The 16,943-nt window shown below is 47.4% G+C and overlaps 1 protein-coding gene and 1 long non-coding RNA gene across 12 annotated transcripts in view; both read right to left on the bottom strand.

Moving 5' to 3' along the window:
- PC (pyruvate carboxylase) overlaps positions 1–16,943 on the bottom strand; it is a 268,658-nt gene that overhangs the window by 179,101 nt on the left and 72,614 nt on the right. For all 11 annotated transcript variants that reach the window (XM_081175517.1, XM_081175510.1, XM_081175511.1 and 8 more), the window contains 2 exons: positions 16,716–16,833; positions 15,493–15,644 (listed from right to left, as the gene is read on the bottom strand). In XM_081175517.1, the coding sequence (XP_081031643.1) occupies positions 15,493–15,644; positions 16,716–16,833 (270 nt within the window). The remainder of the gene's footprint in view (positions 1–15,492; positions 15,645–16,715; positions 16,834–16,943) is intronic.
- Positions 1–16,943, bottom strand: part of LOC308576354 — a 251,618-nt gene that overhangs the window by 215,911 nt on the left and 18,764 nt on the right. The gene's annotated exons all lie outside the window — the stretch shown is intronic.

Here is a 16,943-nt window from a genome sequence, read left to right as displayed (position 1 = left end):
ATGGAATTTTTTAAACAGGACAGGAAAGTCGGCTTCCAGGTGGAAAAATCAAAATTAGAAACCGAATTGCTAGAACCTACCACTAAGAATTTATCTAGAATGTATAACTTGTTGCTGAAGTGGAATACAGAGGAGGAAACAGTCAAATCAGCCATGATTAAGTGGGCACAGGATGTTGGTCATAACATTATGTCAGATGACTGGGAATGGTTATGGAACACCGGTATCAAATTTACGGCATGTAATGCCTTAAAGGAAAACATTATGAAAATGGTATACAGGTGGTACATGACCCCAGTCAAGCTGGCAAAAATTTATCATTTGCCCGATAACAAATGTTGGAAATGCAAAGAGACTGAAGGTACCTTCTACCACCTTTGGTGGACATGCCCGAAGATTAAGGCTTTCTGGGAAATGATTTATAATGAAATGAAAAAGGTACTTAAATGTACTTTTCCTAAAAAACCAGAGGCCTTTCTCTTGGGCATTGTCGGCCAATTGGTGCCAAAGAAGGACAGAGCTTTTTTCATGTACGCTACAACAGCAGCAAGAATACTCATCGCAAAGTATTGGAAGACACAAGATCTACCCACTCTGGAAGAATGGCAGATGAAAGTGATGGACTATATGACATTGGCAGAGATGACAGGCAGAATCCGTGATCAAGGAAAAGAGACAGCGGAAGAAGAATGGAGAAAATTCAAAAGATATCTTAAGGACTATTATAAACTTAATGAATGTTAGAGTGTTTTGGTTCTTAGGAACAAAGGGATACAGTGACATAAGGTTAGAATATAGAGATGACTAAGATGATTAAGGTTGGAAAGTAACAATTGGGAGTTGCTATAAAATTATGGACATTGGGATGCAGAAAGGGGGGGTATGGGGAAGTCTTAGAAAAGAGGTTTATGAAAATATGTTATGAAATTATACGTGTATGTTTGTTTTCTTAAGTGTTTGTTTGTTTTTTAAAAAAATTTCGTAAAACCAATAAAAATTTTATAAAAAAAAAAAAAGGAAAATCAATAAAAATTATTATAAAAAAAAAAAGACTGGCAGCTTGCCATCAGGGGCTGTCTGGGGTTAGGTTGGCAGAGATGAAACTGGTTTTTTCCTTCCCACCCACCCCTTTAATACTGCATCTAAAGCTGCCAAAGTGCCTGCCTTAGCCCAATGGTGATGAGTGGTAGCTCAACTGGAAGCAAATACAAACACTCTGTGTTTACTGGTGTATTTTGTACTGTTGGATAGATCCCCTGACTGGTGTTAAGCCAGTTATGGTTGAGGTCACACTCCCCTGAAAGGAGCAGGTTCACAGTTTGGGGATACTCCTGGATTCCTTACAGTGGCAAGGAATGTCTGCTGCCAGCTTTCTTTGGTAGCCCTGCTGAACATAAGCAGAGCCTGCTGGATCAGGCCAATGACCCAGCTAGTTTAGCACCCTGTCCTCACAGTGGCCAGCCAGATGCCTGTAGGAAACCTTCAAGCAGGACCCAAGCACCATAGTACTCTCCTTCCCCTTTGTTTTCCAGCAACTAGTATTCAGAAGTATTACTGCTTTCAACTCTGGAGGCAGAGCACAGCCATCATGGCTAGTAGCCACTGATAGCCTTCTCTTCCATGAGTTTGTCCAATCCTCTTTTAAAGCATCTAGGTTGGTGGCCATCATTGCTTCTCTATCTGAATGTGGATAATCTGTCTTTGCATAGACCTTGTCTATGCACTCTGCTAAGCTTGAGGTTAGATTACTGCTATGCATTAGATGTGGGGCTGCCTTTGAAGAAGGTTCAGAAACTGAAGCTGGTGCAGAGTTCAGTGACCAGATCACAGACTAGGACCTCACATGTTTCTGATCACTGGAAAACATTCTCCAAAATTCCATACAACAATGAGGACCAGCAGCTTGGGTTTTGCACAAAGGACAGGTTTTTGTTCAGTCAGCAGTAAGGATAGGAGGAAAATGTACAAGAACTCGGGAGGTACCAGTTGCTGTGTGAAAATCGAAATGAGGAGCACTGCGTGTATGATGCCAACTTCAGAAGCAGCCTACTGATGGCAACCTTTCCAAGATAGCCTTCTACAACCTCCCTTGAGCAAACCTGCAACAGCAGAGTTATTCTTCCTCTCTGCCAAAACCAGGTGTTTACCAAGAGGAAGAAATTGCTTGGGGGGTCGCAACCTACCGCCCCCAGAGGGCACCAAACCACGTCTATTCCCACTCTGCTGAGTCGCAAAACTCAATTTCCACCCCAGGGATTTAAATGCATGGCGCAGCAACAGCGTAAAAATAGCACCTTAATCTGTTCCTTGGGTGAGTTCGGTCACATCTGACTATAGATGTTCCTTCTGCCTCTTCTTGGAGCTGCTGATGCAGCTCCGTGGGAGGGAGTTCGTGTATCAAGCAACCAGTCACCTGAGAATCCGACATGGTCCAGTGGTCCAGAAATTCAGACAAGAAGGACACCTTTGATACTTTTTCAAGGCTGCCAAGAAGTCAAACTTGGGGGCTCTTTTCTTTTCCCAGAGTTGTTGTTGTTGAAATCCCACTGAGAGTACAAAGGTACCAACTGCAAGAAAAGGCACCAGCCTCCTAGCTGGACAGATGTAGTTAGGGGGCAGGGCTATTGTCTTGAATACCAAGCCTAGACTATAAAGCCCAGACTCAATCCAAGACCCAGGGTTTATCCACATTTCCCAGGAAAACCCAATATTTAGTGCTGAATCAGAGCAAACATCAATTGGGTTTTCTCCAGGTTGATGTTTGCTCTGATTTAGCACTGAAGAGTGGGTTTTCCAGGGGAAATCAGCAGGGAAGTGGCAAACCCACCTGACCAATGTCTAGAAAGCAGGGGACAAGCAGTAAACCATTCAGACTCATGCTTTCTAGGCCCAGGACAGGGCCCCAGATGAGAAAGCATGCTTTTCCTGCCACAACTGCAGGGCTGCTGTCCATGGTCCTAAAGCAGCACCTTGGTCGCTGTCCAAGGTCCTGAACTGATCTTATCCTCCGATCAGCCTATGGATCTCCATCATCCTTGGGACATCACTTTCCCTTGGTGGTAGACATCACCATGGATCAGGTCACCACCAAGGTTACAGCATTAGTACATCATTGTACCTTCCAGGAATTCCAACCTAGTGCCACCCCTCTCCTCACCATTGTTGCCTGTTGTGCCCAACTCAGCACAATCTGTTCTGATGGGTAGCCATCAGAGCTTAGGAGACTGAACCTGGGACTTTCTGAAAGCATGAGCTATTGAGGCAGCCAAATATCACCCATCTGGTCTAATCCAATATCATTACTTTCTGTTCTGATAAGCAGCAGGTCTCCACTATCCCAGGCAAATGTATTTCACAACCCTGCCACCTATGTTGTTGTTGTTGTTGTTGTTACAGAAAACAGAATGTGAGCCAGGCAGAAAACAGGAAGGGTGGGTAGGGGAAGGAATGTACAATGGGCACCTTAGAAAGACCAGATCAGAAGCTAACAAATATGATCAGAAACTATCTTGCTTCTGTCACACCAGAGACTGTTGAAGTCAGGACATCTGACCAAAACAATTTGCAAACAACTGAAATGTGTTTAAGAGACAAGCCCTGAGTGGCCAGTGAAATAAACAGAAACCAACATTCGACAAAACTGTCTCTTTGTGGGCCACTGTTTGAAGAATGGATTTGTTGTGTTAATTTATCCATTAAGGGCAATTTCCAAGGTCTCTGGAACTCCTTGGTATCAGCTGTGGATTCTAGCTGCCAACAGGCTCCCTGAAAGATGATATTACTATCATCACCTGCTTGATTGTAAAAAACAACAACACCAAAATGCTTTACAGAAAGAGGAAAACAACAAAATTACCTGTAAAATCAGTTTTAAAACCATGAATTAAAACAATTTCAAAAATAATGAACATTAATGAGAATCTAAAAACAGATTAAAACACATATCAATATTCTACATGCCTCAATCTGTCTAAACACAAATGTTTAGGCACTGAAAAAAGAGCTCTATGAAGCAGCCTGCCTGATGTCCAGAGGCAGGGAGTTTCAGAATGTAGGTGCTGCCCCACTAAAAGACTAATGTCTTACAAATGTGGAACAAGTACAGTATTACAAGGCACCTATAACAGTGCCAGTTCTGCAGATCAAAGTGGTTGAGTGGGCATATATGGGGTAAGGCGATCATGCAGGTAAACTGGTCCCAAGTTAAGGGCTTTATAGAATAATAGCAGCACCTTGAACTTGTCCCAATAGCAAATCAGCAACCAGTGCAGATCTCTGAGCAGAGATGTTATTCGCTGACTGGGTCTCAACTGTCAGCAATCATGCTGCAGCAACCTGCACTAACTGCAGCTTCCGGATCAGGGACAATGGAAGCCCCATACAGAGCACACAGCAGTAATCCAATTCTGAAGGAACCAATGCATGAACCACTGTGGCCAAACTTTCCCGGTCCAGCAACAATTGCAGATGTTGCAGATGCTGTAGTTGGTAAAAGGCCCTTCTAGGCACTGAGGTTCCCTCAGGTCTCCATAATATGAAGTGAGAAGAGTAGCATCTTCAGAAACTAACACAGAGCCATTCACCATCAGGTGTCATGTAGGGTGCAGAGGGCTGGCACAATACCTCCTCTGGTGCCTGGCGAGTCACTGCCAGTACAGACCCCACAGACCTATATATGAAATTAAGACCTTTTTTTGCCCCAATGTGCCTGACTTTATGCTTGCTTACAATGAACTGCATTTTACCACCCATTTATCTACTTTGGGGAGATCCTTTAGGAGCTCTTCACAATCCCTCTTTTGTTTTAACCACCATGAACAATTCAGTATCATCATCAAACTTGGCTGCCTCACTGCGCACCTCGAGCTCAAGATGATTTGCAAACCAGGTTTTCTTTGTGTGTGTGTTTTTTTTAAACACTCCAAAATAGCCCTCCAAAACTCCTCTTGCCCCTGGAATCCTGACTGGCAGCTTTAGGTACGTCTGACATTTTCTCGCCCACTTCTGAGACGCTGTGCTCCAGCGTACCTTAAGTGTGGCTTCCTGTTCTGCCTTTAGACGGGAACTTCAACAGAAGCAGGCAGTAGCGGCATTCAGTGGGCTGAGTCCTTGCCTCTGTGCGTCTTCATCACTGCTCTGGCGGCTTTGACGCCATTATCGCAGCCTTTCCAGTCTGCTTGGCTGTCCTCATTTTCCTTTGACGGAAAAGCTCCAAAATAAGCCTTGAGACTCTGCCCTTCTAGCTGTCCCATTTTCTAAGACATTATTTTCTAAGACATTCAGACAGACAGGAAGAGACCGTGGTGGTTAAAAAACATGAAGCATCCCGGTGGAGCTCAAAGCTGTCTGCTCAACTTCCTATCAACATAGGTGGCCAGCCGCACCTCCCAAGATCATTTAAGGGCAAGGAGCTGTTGTTGTTGTTGTTGTTGTCTTAAGGGCTGCATCCCCTCAGGGGAAAATGTGGTAGAGGTGGGTGGAGCCAATGCAATGGTGGGCAGAGTAAGGAGTCAAAGGTTTGTGGGAAACAGCCCCTTCTCCCTCTCTCCATCCTCATGTTCTACCACACCTGGCAGGTACGAACAACAGAAGAGCCTTCTGGATCTGGCCAATGGCTCATCTAGTCCAGCATCCTGTTCTCACAATGGCCAACCAGATGCCTCTGCTAGGAATCCTGCATACAGGATTTGAGCTGCTGTGGTTTTCAGCAACTGGTCTTCAGAAGCGTTACTGCCTGTGACTGCAAAGGCAGAGCACAGCCATTGAGGCCAATGGCCACCAATAGCCTCCTCCTCCATGAATTTATCTATTCCTCTTTCAAAGCCATCCCAGGTGGTGGTCATCACTGAGTCCAGTGGGAGTGAGTTTCACAGTCTAACTATGCACACTGAATGAAGAAGGACTTTCTTTAATCTCCTCTGAATGTTGCTTTGTGGGGTGAAGATCACCCTTGACAGAGGTCCAAATTTCTTGCTTTCTTGAAGGGGAGCCCCCCCTCCATTCTTTTCAATTCTCTCTGTCTCCGACCTCCCCTCACCTGCACAAAATTAGCCTGAGGGCCAGATGGAGCCCTCAGGCTTCAGCTTCCCCACCTGAGTTCTAAAAGAAGATACTGAAGGCAGAATCTGAAGTTTTCTGCACTCCAATGAGCCCTGGTGAATTGGACCGAAGCCCAGCAGTCTTCAACAGCAGCCAGCCAGGTGCTGCAGGGAAGCCCATAAGCATGGCAGGGAGGCTTGTTGGGTCTTTGGGCTGCTGCCAGCTTGTACTCAAGAGCTATTTGGATGGGGATTCCATTTGGCTCCAGCTCTCAGGCATAGTCCTCGGACTCTCGGCTCAAGAATTCCCGGAGGCTTCATTCCAAAAATCAGCATGTACATAACTCAAGATACAGGCCACACAGTCAACAGTGCAGAAGCAAGGCTTTTAAGCATCCCAGCTCTCACTGGAGGATGAAGAACTGCCAAAATGCTCAAAATGGTATGAGGAAGGACCTCAGCTCAGGGGCAGAGCATCCGCTGTGTATGGAGAAAGTCCCCGGTTCAAGCTATGGTAGGGTGAGGAGAATCCAAAATCCTGAGACACTGCCAGTCCATGTAGACAATGCTGAGCTAGATGGACCAATAGTCTGACTCAGGATAAGGCAGATTTCTAGGTTCCAGCATGGTATGGTGCAAAATAGGGTCCAATGGCACAACAGGGTTTCTTCATGGTGAAGCAAGCTGAGAAGTTGATCCAGCAAGAGACACATTCCCTCGTCCCCCACGGTAAAGGAGCAGGGCAGGCACAACTTCAGTGTGACAATTGGGATGTTTCTTTAGGCAGGGCAAGCCAACGTGAACTTTCTCTGATGGGCTATGCTGGTGTCTCCAAGTCCGAGGTGACAGAGGAGGCATCAGCAGCAGCAGCAGCAGCTCTGAACCACACTGAGTTCCCCAGACTTATAAGCCAAGTTCCCCAGGCTTATAACTTGTTTCGAACCTTCTTCATGAATGGAGTTGTCTCTAACAATAGAATATTTACATACATAAATTTCTATCTTGTCTCATTATGAGTTACATGTTTTAAAGCCTGGGGAACTTGTAGCGGAGCAAGGGGGAAGTCGTGAAGTAACGCACCCTGCATCTGCAAACAATCAAGGAATCAAACAAACAAGCAAAGCCTTACCCATGTTTTCTGAGTGCAGTTTTGAATTGTGTGCTATAGTGAATACTGCATTTACCCCTTTTCTCAAGAATTGCGTTTGGGGCATCTAGAAGCAGCAACTGGGCAGGGATGCCTCCTGGTGGGCTACTTGGACCACCCTCCCTGCCAATGGTCTCCTCAATCTCCTTTGACACCTCCTCTCCCTCTGGTGGATCCTGCCAGGACCGCTCCTTCTCATTTGTCACCACAGGAGCCATGACAACGTTGGCCTCACCAGGCTCTTTCATTTTCACCAGAAATGCTGAGAACAGAACCTCAGACCTTCTGCATACAAGGCTTGTTCCCTGCCCAGTTGCTTCGCCATCTAAGTCAGATGCTCTCCAGATGTTCTGGACTACAACTCCCATCAGACCCTGCCAGCATGGCTGTTTTGGCTGGAATCGATGGAAGCTGGAGACCTTCTGCCTTCAAGACACAGAAGTGCTTCCCCTCCCCCTCCCCCGACAAAAAAGTGGCAAACCAAATGTCAGTCCTGGATATGTGGGCTTAGCCATGCGGAGCCATGGGATAGTTTGTTGGCAGCCCTGAGAGTGAAAGAGAGAGATTTTGCCAGCTTGCGAGTACCCAAGGGATTGAGAAGGGCCTGGAGAGTGACAGAAAACTGGGAAGCTGAAGACAGGCAGGGTAAAGCAAGCCCGAAAACAAGCTGCAGATTACAGGGGGAAAGGGGGGGGGGAATCAAAGGCAAAAGCCCAATTAGGAAAGAAAAGGGCTTTGTCACTGCAAAGGAGCTTCCAGGTCATGAGCCTTCCGGATGTGACTTGGCAAGCCAGCAGGTGGGGAGGGTGCCTGACAACCCAACTCAAGCTGTTTTTCAAAAGCAAGCCTAAAATGTTAACAATGTGGAGAACACAGATGATGGCTCTCGCTTTAATGCCAAATCTACTTGATCCTCACCCCACACACACACACTCTAAACGACAGGAGAGCCCAAGTGGCATTTGCCTGTATTCATTCCTCGCCAGACAAGCTTCTCCATTTCTTGCCCACTCCACACAACCCCTTTGCCTCCACCATCAGAGACATTCAGATTGCAGCCTCCTTGGCCCGTTCTCTTAGGAAACACTGTATTTATAAGAAATCAATCTCTTAGTGTGGCAGCACCTACGGTCTGGAACTCCCTGCCTATTGACATCAGGCAGGAGCCTTTACTGTACTATTTTCAGTGCCTGCTAAAGACATTTCTGTTTAGACAAGTCCACCTAGATATGTAAGTATGTACAGATATGTAGAATGCTGACATGTGTTTTAATCTGCTTTTACTTTATTGCTGGTTTTTTTGAAAGTTTTAAAAGAGTTGGTTTTTTACTCCTTTTACTGGTAATGTTATTCTCTTTGTAAACCACCTTGAGGGTTGGTGTGGTTTTTGGTTTTTTTAACACAATCAAACAGCATACAAATTGTATGAAACAAATTAAAAATAAATAAAAATGTTGCGTGGAGTGCAGTCATTCAGAGTGCCAGGGTTGGACCTGGCTCACCTTGGATTCAAAATCCCACTCTAACCTGAAGCTTGCTGGGTCAGAAAAACCCGATATCTGATCCTAATCGTCTCTAGTTAAGAGGGGTCAGGATCTTTCCCAGCTTTGCTCTCATAGAAACTTTTAACTAGAGACTGCTTTAAATAAGTTCAAGCCTCCAAGGTCAGAGGAATTACATCCCAGAGTGCTGGAAGAACCAGCAGGTGTTATTTCAGAGCTGCTACCTGAAATCTTTAAGAATCCTTGGGAAACAGATGAGATGCTGCACAACTGGAGATGGGCAAATGTTGTCTTCAAAAGGGGGAGAGGGGAAGCAATCCCCGGATGAAGGGCAGTATATGAAGTACCGTAAGTAAATAATGGTAAATGACAAATTCTGAATACCAGAGGGGAGAGTGCCCTCGTGCTCAAATCCAGCTTGCTCGTTTCCCACAGGCATCTGGGTTGGGAATTGAGAGAACAGGAATGCTAGACTAGATGGGCCATTGGCCTGATCAAGCAGATTCTACTCATGTTCTTGCAGAGTTTTGTTTTTAAAGATGCTGCTTATTGCTTTCTTTTCTATTGTGTGATGCATAGAGATGATTTTTAAATGTTATATGGTTTAGAAATGCTTTTAAACAAACATGTAAGTGAGGCTGGTCAGGTAACAGACTGTCTGGGAACACACACACACACAAACCATGGATGCTGCTTTGAGCTCTGCTGCAGAATCGGGAGGATTTAAATGCAGCAAATTAAAGAAATAATGCTGTCTTGTCTTTCCCATCCAGCTGTTCTACTTATGCTTCAAGTCTCTCTCTCTCTGCCCCCCCATCCCCACAATCCCCCAAAGAACTATTAGGAGGGAGAGAGAGAGGGAAGGAGGGAGAGATTACGAAGTGCTATCACCCACAGCGCCAACAGCCTCTAAGTCACTGGGGCAAGCAGCTCCAAGTCGGCTGATCCTGGCAATCATATATAACACCCTGAAGTTTTTATTAATACAGCCAAGGTTGAGAGGGTTTGTTGCTCCAGGTTTCAGGGGTGCGGTTTGCCCCTCAAGCCAAGGCTGCAGCTCCGTCCAACCTGCCCCCCCATGCTGCCATTTAAACAAAAATAGGAGGAAGGATGTGTCTTTGTGGGGGGAGTGGATGGATCTTCCTGCTGGAGCTGTTTAGCAATGCATTTAGGGGAATAGGAGCATTGTGAGGGGGGCGGAGAGGCAAGGGAGGAGCTTTGTCTGTCTGAGGAGCAACCACACTGCCCTCTAGTGACCAGCATGCCACAGAGGCACAGTTTTGGGGCCAGGTCAGAGGGATGGGTATCCACAGGTAAATAAACGAGATGTCCAACTGGAATCAGGTTTAGGGATCACTCCAACTCCTCCTCGCCCCTTTGTGGAATTCTGATCTTGGCTCCCCTCATTCTTTCCTGGGCAGGGGGGTTGTTCTACCTTTTAATCTATTCCCACTTTGTAAAGCGACAAGATATGATGGTTCCCTTATTCAACAAGGAGCAAAAGTGGGTGGGGCAATGGATATGACTCTCGCCATTGTGCAGTGGGCCAACTTCTGGCCATGCCAACGTCAGGTTTCTGCACACATGCATTGATGCCAAGTCCCAGGCACTGCCCCAGTTCAAAGGTACATTTCAGCCAGGCAAAAGCACCTGACAAAGGCACAGAAAGACTCAGTGGTCGGCATGGCTCGGGTTGGCTGCAGCAACTCTGCCTTAAAGGATGGGGAGGCAGGGCAAGCATCCAGATCAAGGGGCGCAACAGTACCACTCTGTTCTGCCTCGGTCAGACCCCATGTGCAGTCCTGTGTCCACTTCTAGGTACCACAGTTTAAGAAGGATATTGACAAGCTGGAAGGTGTGTAGAGGAGGGTGACTGAGATGATAAAGGGTCTGGAAACCAAGTCTTAAGGTTGAGGGAGTTGTATGTTTAGAATGGAGAAGAGTGTGTGGTGATGGGAAATGGAGCAAGCTTCTTTTCTGTTGCTCCAGAGGGTAGGACCCAAGTCAACGAATTCAAATAACAGGAAAAGGAGATTCAGACTAAACATTAGGAAGAACTTTCTGGTGCTAAGAGCTGTGGAATGGACTCTCTCGGAAGGTGGTGGACTCTCCTTCATCAGAGATTTTTAAACAAAGGTTGGAGGGTTATCTGTCAGGGATTATTTAGTTGTGGTTCCTGCATTGCCGGGGGTTGGACTAGATGACCCTCAGGGTCCCTTCCAACTCTACAATTCTTTGATGCTATAGACCCAAGCTACTCGCAGGAATGCCAGTTTGCTTTCCCCAGTCCCGAGGCTCAGGACAGCAACCGTGTGAATGTCTCTGTCTGCCCCACTCTTCAAAAGGGGAGCTCAGCTGGAGTGCCAAGTATTGGGACAACATCTTGCTTACACCTAGCCAGGAACCTTTTAGAGCTTCAATATAACTGCTGACTTGTGCACCTTGTAAGCCGATCAACATTTGGGCATTGCGGTGAATTCTGTAATAAAGCCTTCGACCATAATACAGCCGAGAGAGTCCTGGAGCTGCATCTTCAAGCAAGAGCCAGGACAGGAGCAAACCTTGGCAAGGCCCAGCAAAAGTGGTTCCTGAATGCAGCACCTGCCATTTTTTAAATGGGGGTGGTGGTTCTACTTCCTTCTTTACACTGAAACCAAAATATCATTCGGCTGGGAAAGATTTTCCTTAAGAAGCCCTGCTGTTCTGTCTCTGATAGTGGCCCTGCCCCAGTGTTCTGTCTCTGATAGTGGCCAGCCAGATGATCCCAAGAGAACTGCAAGTGCAACATGAAGGCAACACACACAGACACACAGACACCTCCTGCAAGCCCCTGTTGAGCTACTGCCTTGGGACACGGAGCTGCCACTGAGATCCCTTGGCTAAACACCCTCTATATATGCCTCACCTTCCTGACAACATCTTGCATCAACCGTTTGGTCTTGCTAATGGTGAAGTGACCTTGAAACACTCCGCTGAGAATCAGTGAACAGGAATGTTCTTCTCCCCCTCCCCCATCCCAATTCCCTTTGTGCTTGGTCTTTAGGGAGAAGAGAGAAAGAGTGAGATTCTACTCCCTGCTCTCAGTATGCTAGAATTCAGATCACTGATGGGTCCTTCTTCGCTTGCAAAAGGATGGAATTTCCTTCCTTCCTTTGGGAGCTAAAAGCCTTTCAAAATGATGAGACAAATGCACAATGGAGGAGGAAGTCTTCAGCGGCTATTAGCCAACATAGCAAAATGGAATCTGTATGTACAGAGAGTGTCTACCTTAGAATACCAAATACTGGGGGTGAAAGGCTGGGGAGGACCCCTTGCCTTTCTGCTCTGACAGGAAGGTTCCTGGAACATCTGGCCGACTGCTGAGACAGGGTGCTGAAAGACTTTTGGAAGAGCCTGCCAATCATGCAGAGAATCAGAGCCCACCGCCTCATTTTGACACTCGGCATTAATTTGGGGGTTGGAATAAATGATCATCAAGTCCCATTTCCCAAACGTTCTTCAGCTGAGTTGACTCGAGCCCTGAACTCTGGCTGCAACAATGGTGTTTCTGCCAACCTGCTTCTCTGCAGAGCTGTCCCCTCCCCCCATCCCAAAAATATGCTGGTACCATGCAAAAAAATTGGGGAGGGGAGCAGAAGCAAATAGAAAGCAGCCTTATACTGAATAACACCATTGGCCCATCTTCCTCAGTACTGTCTACTGTTTAGGCAAGAGTCACTCGCAGCCCTACTTGGGAGATGCCACTGGGGAATGAATCTGGGGCCTTCTGCATTGCCAAGCAGATGCTCTGCCACTAAGCTCCAGCTCAGCTCCTTAAAAAAGTCCTGCTTCCTGTACAATTCGTTACGCCGGTGTGCTCATTCCCTTAATTGCTCTGTGCCTTCCTGTCGCTTGTCACTGTGCGAGGAACAGAGCTCTGGGTGGGGAGAGAATTCCTCCATCTTCCCGGGTCTCTGGCAAAGATGGCACACACTGTTTGCACACAGTAGGTCAGAAGAGGTAAATAAAACAAAGCATAACTGGATCCGTGCCTGTACACAGGCAGGCAGGCATGAGAAGACACACTTGCAAAGGATACTGGGAAATAATAATAATAATAATTGCACCTCTGTGCCAGTCAGAAACATGTCAAGGCCAAACACACAAACAAACCTTGCCTTTCTTCAGCCTTTCCTCCCAATAGCTTCACAGCTTCACAACAGTGAAGACCCACACACATCCATCTCCCTGCTGTAAAGTGAGGTCGGCATGGCCAAGGTCCTTTTAAGCATCGCTTGTTCCAGCAGAGAACATCACTCTCCCTCCCTGAAAGCTGCCACAGATACCTGGCTCGTCCACTTCTAACTTTCCCTTGATATGAACGCAAGAGGCTGCCTTATACTACATCAGACCATTGGTCTATTTAGTTCAGTACTGCCAACATGGGGTGGCAGTGGCTCTCCGGGTTTTGGATGGTAGCATTCCTTCTTTTCATTGAAGCCAAAATATCATTTGGCTGGGAAAGATTTTCCTTAAGGACACCAGAGCAGTCCTGCTGGGAGAGAACAGTCCGAGGGCTGAGCACACACAGCACTGACACGGAACAGAAACAGGGAGACGTGCTCACATCCCTGGCGTGGAGGGCAAGTTGTAAGGAAACCTGTGGCACAGATTGGGGAGAGGAGTCTACGGACGCACTTATATCCCCTTTAAGAGCCGCTGAATAGAGAGACTCCCAGGCAGCTTATTGGAGCTCCAAAGAGAGGTAGGTGTGTGTGTGTTACTTTGTTCTGGCATGAGCCACTGAACTCAATTCCCTGTGCTGCTGGTGTCCTAGTCAGGAGAGAGCAGAGGCCAAGTCTTTGCTGGGAAATGGCACCTCCAGGGATGGGGCCATCACTTTGATGGAAAGCTCGGGAGCTCTTCTGCTCCACCTGGGAGGGGGCTTGTAAAAAGCTTCTATCGCAGGCACCAGTGATGTTCAGACAGCCGATTAGCTCCATATTCAGGGACTGATCCAAGCAGAAAAAGCTGGGAGGATGGAACCAATCTCACAGAATTGGATAGTTGGAGATGAACCCAGGGGTCATCTAGTCCAACTCACTAAAATGAAGGAAAATGAAGGAATCGCACCTGAAGAAGCTGTGACAAAAGGCCTTGCCACCCCTGCTTAAAAGCCCCCAGTGAACGAGTCCATCACCTTTTGAGGGAGTCTGTTCTCTTCAGTTGTCTCTTTCCACCATCCCCTCTTTCTCCTCTGTAAATTACCATGGAGTTGGAGGACCAGACAAGCAATTGTGAACTAGAAAAAGAGGCAGACCTTCTCTTTTATGGATTATAGGGTGCAGCTGAAAGCCAACAGATCTGCCATCAGCGATTGGGAGAGAAGGACAGAGGCTAAAATTCCTGAATTCTCTTCCTAGTCTTCTTATCAATAGGTTCAGCGGTTGCAAAAGAGACCACACATGCCCCTTGTAGAAACAGGGTTCCTGCGGCTCTAGAGATGCAGGCAAGCATCTGTGCACCTAGATCCTGGGAGCCTTTGGGCGCTCAGGCTCAAATCCCAGCACAGCACAGCAGGGGCTGGCAGCATGACCAATACATCACATCTCCTCTTCTCCCCACTGTTTGGTAAAATGCATCTTTCAAAACCTATCCGTGCATCAACACTGGAATGACACTTCCAAGTTCATGGCTGCAATGCTTTCACAGCAAGGCAAGGCAAGGCAATGGCATGGCTTTACCTCCCACAACCCAGGGAGGCCAGAGAGCCCTCCTCCTCTCTCCTCCCCCCTCTTCCCCTCCCCACATCCCTCTGGGGGCAGCTGCCAGATTCTCAGCTGCAGGCTTAGCAATTAATCCAGATGGTGCTGGATGGCAGCAGAGTCCCCATCGTCCCTCTGCAGATGAGCTGGCCAGCAGCGCAAATGCATGGCCCAGAGGTGGCACCTGGCCAAGAAGCCACTTTAGTTTGTCTCGCAAAAGCCCAGGCTGCCAGTCAAGAGCGAGTGATAGCAGGATCCCTCTCCCCCAGGACGCTGGTGCTTGTACACAGTGGCAGGCACCCAAACGCACGAAAGTGTATGGATCTACCTCCGAGGCCCTGCTCTGACTGGTGGCAGCTCTCTGGGGTCTCAGACAAAGGTCTTCCTCAACCCTGAGACCCTTTTTGACAAGCGATGCCAGAGATGGCTTCTGGAGACCTTTCTGTATGCCAAGCATGTCCCTTCCAGTAAGCCCTTTCCCTATTTTTTTAGAACAGGATCAAAACTGGGGCTCTTCTCTCCCCACCATATACTGTCTGGATCAGACTTTTGACAACTGGGTGCCCTCCAGATGTTTTGGACTACGACTTCCACTTGCCTCGGGCAGCACAGCCATTTTGGACTGCAACTCCTATCTGCCTCGGGCAGCCAGGCCATCTCAGACTACAACTCCCAGGAGTCCCAGGCAGTACATCCATAGGATGCTGAGGGTGATGAGAACGTAGCCATCCTAGCTGCAGCTGATGGGAGTTGTGGCCCGAGATGGTCAAAATGGAGGGCACTCTTGCCTGGATGCAGAGTTCCCAACAGAAAGCCAGTGGTGGTGTAGTGGTTAGAGAGTCGGACTAGGACCTGGGAGATGAGGATTCAAATCTCCACTCAGCCATTTAGCTTGCTGGGTTATACTGGTCTAGTCTCTCATCCTTGCCTACCTCACAGGGTTGTTGTGTGGATTAAATGGGGGGGGGAGAACTATGTACGCCACCTTCGGCTCCTTGGAGAAAAAGTTGGAATATAAATGCAATAAACAAAGGAACATGGCTGTCCTCTGGAGCTCTCACCTGCTTTGCCAGCTTGACGGCATCGTTGGTGAGTTTGGAGCGCAGCTGTGAGTCGAGGTGGGCGGCAGGTGCAATCTCCACAACCTTCTGGTGCCGCCTCTGGATGGAGCAGTCTCTCTCGTACAGGTGCACCACATTCCCGTATTTGTCACCTGCCCAAGGGAGGAGCAGAGGGGAGGTTTTACTGGAAATCATGGTGGGTGGGTGGGGGTGTGTTACTCTTGTGCTCAGGTCCTGCTTGCTGGCTTCCCACTGGGGCATCTGGTTGGCCACTGTGAGAACAGGCTGCTCGACTAGGTGGGCCATTGGCCTGAACCAGCAGGGCTCTTCTGATATTCTTATGAATATAGCTTGCAAGCAAATTAATTGGTTGGATTAATCAAGTAAAAAAAAGAAAAGCAAGCCTGTAGACAGACTAACAAGGCACTGCTGAGTAATCAAGAAGCGCACTGTTTAATATTACCAATATTTATTTCACATTAATACAAGTACTAACCTTCCCTTCCTTTCTTCTCTCTCTCTCTCTCTCTCAAAGGAAAGAGTGCTCCTTCCAAGTTTGGCACCAGCTGGCACCATCTAATAACAAAACATTCAGCTCCCTTTGGACCTATTGTTTCATTAACGCCAATCAATTAATCACTTGATTAAAGTTCATGCAATTATGTGACTTCTTTAAATTGGGTGGCAGGCCTGTTTTTCACATATCTTCCTCTCTGGCCTAGTTCACACATCACTTTGACCATAGTTGAGCTATATGTAAGCTGATTTATGGTTTAAATACGAAGGCACAGTGTTCTGGTGCTTTGGAGCTAAAATTATGGCCCTGGGTTCTGATATAACGCTTAGCCAGACCATGGCTTAACTACCAGCAGCAGGAGGAGCAGGAGAGGAGTGAAGGGCCCACAATTTTAGCCCCATAGCACCAGAACTCTCTGTGTGTTCACCTTTAAACCAGAGTTTAGTTAACTGTGGTTTAAAGTGATGTGTGAACTAGGCTCCCCCCCTCTCTCTCACACACACACTTATTTATTGCCTTCAAGATGCTTTTGTCCTCCTTGAACCCTGAGAATGGGTACAGTTGGGAATAAATTCAGCAAGCTGAGCAGGAGTGTACTGACTTGCCCCAAACCCTCCGGACAAATTGTCTCCCTCCCTGCCTGTGGCACCAACACCCTTCATTGCCACCTCATTGCCAGCAGTTCACATAAGAAACACAAACATACCCAAAATCTGGACTTCGATGTGTCTTGGCTTCTCCACAAACTTCTCCACAAACAGAGCCCCATTCCCAAATGCGGACAGAGCCTCCGAAAAGGCCCGGGTGTAGTTTTCCTCCAGCTCCTGCAGGGAGAAGATGGTAATGGTGTTATCTGCAGTTTAAGTGAGTGGAAGGTGGGATGCTTTTGCTCCAACTGGCTGCCCAAGGTCCCAGAACGAAAGACGGAAGGAGG

This window comes from Podarcis bocagei (assembly GCF_964188305.1).
Source record: "Podarcis bocagei genome assembly, chromosome: 16".
NCBI lineage: Eukaryota > Metazoa > Chordata > Lepidosauria > Squamata > Lacertidae > Podarcis > Podarcis bocagei.
The sequence above is the reverse complement of the archived record's forward strand: the minus strand, read 5'-3'. Positions and strand labels throughout refer to the sequence as shown.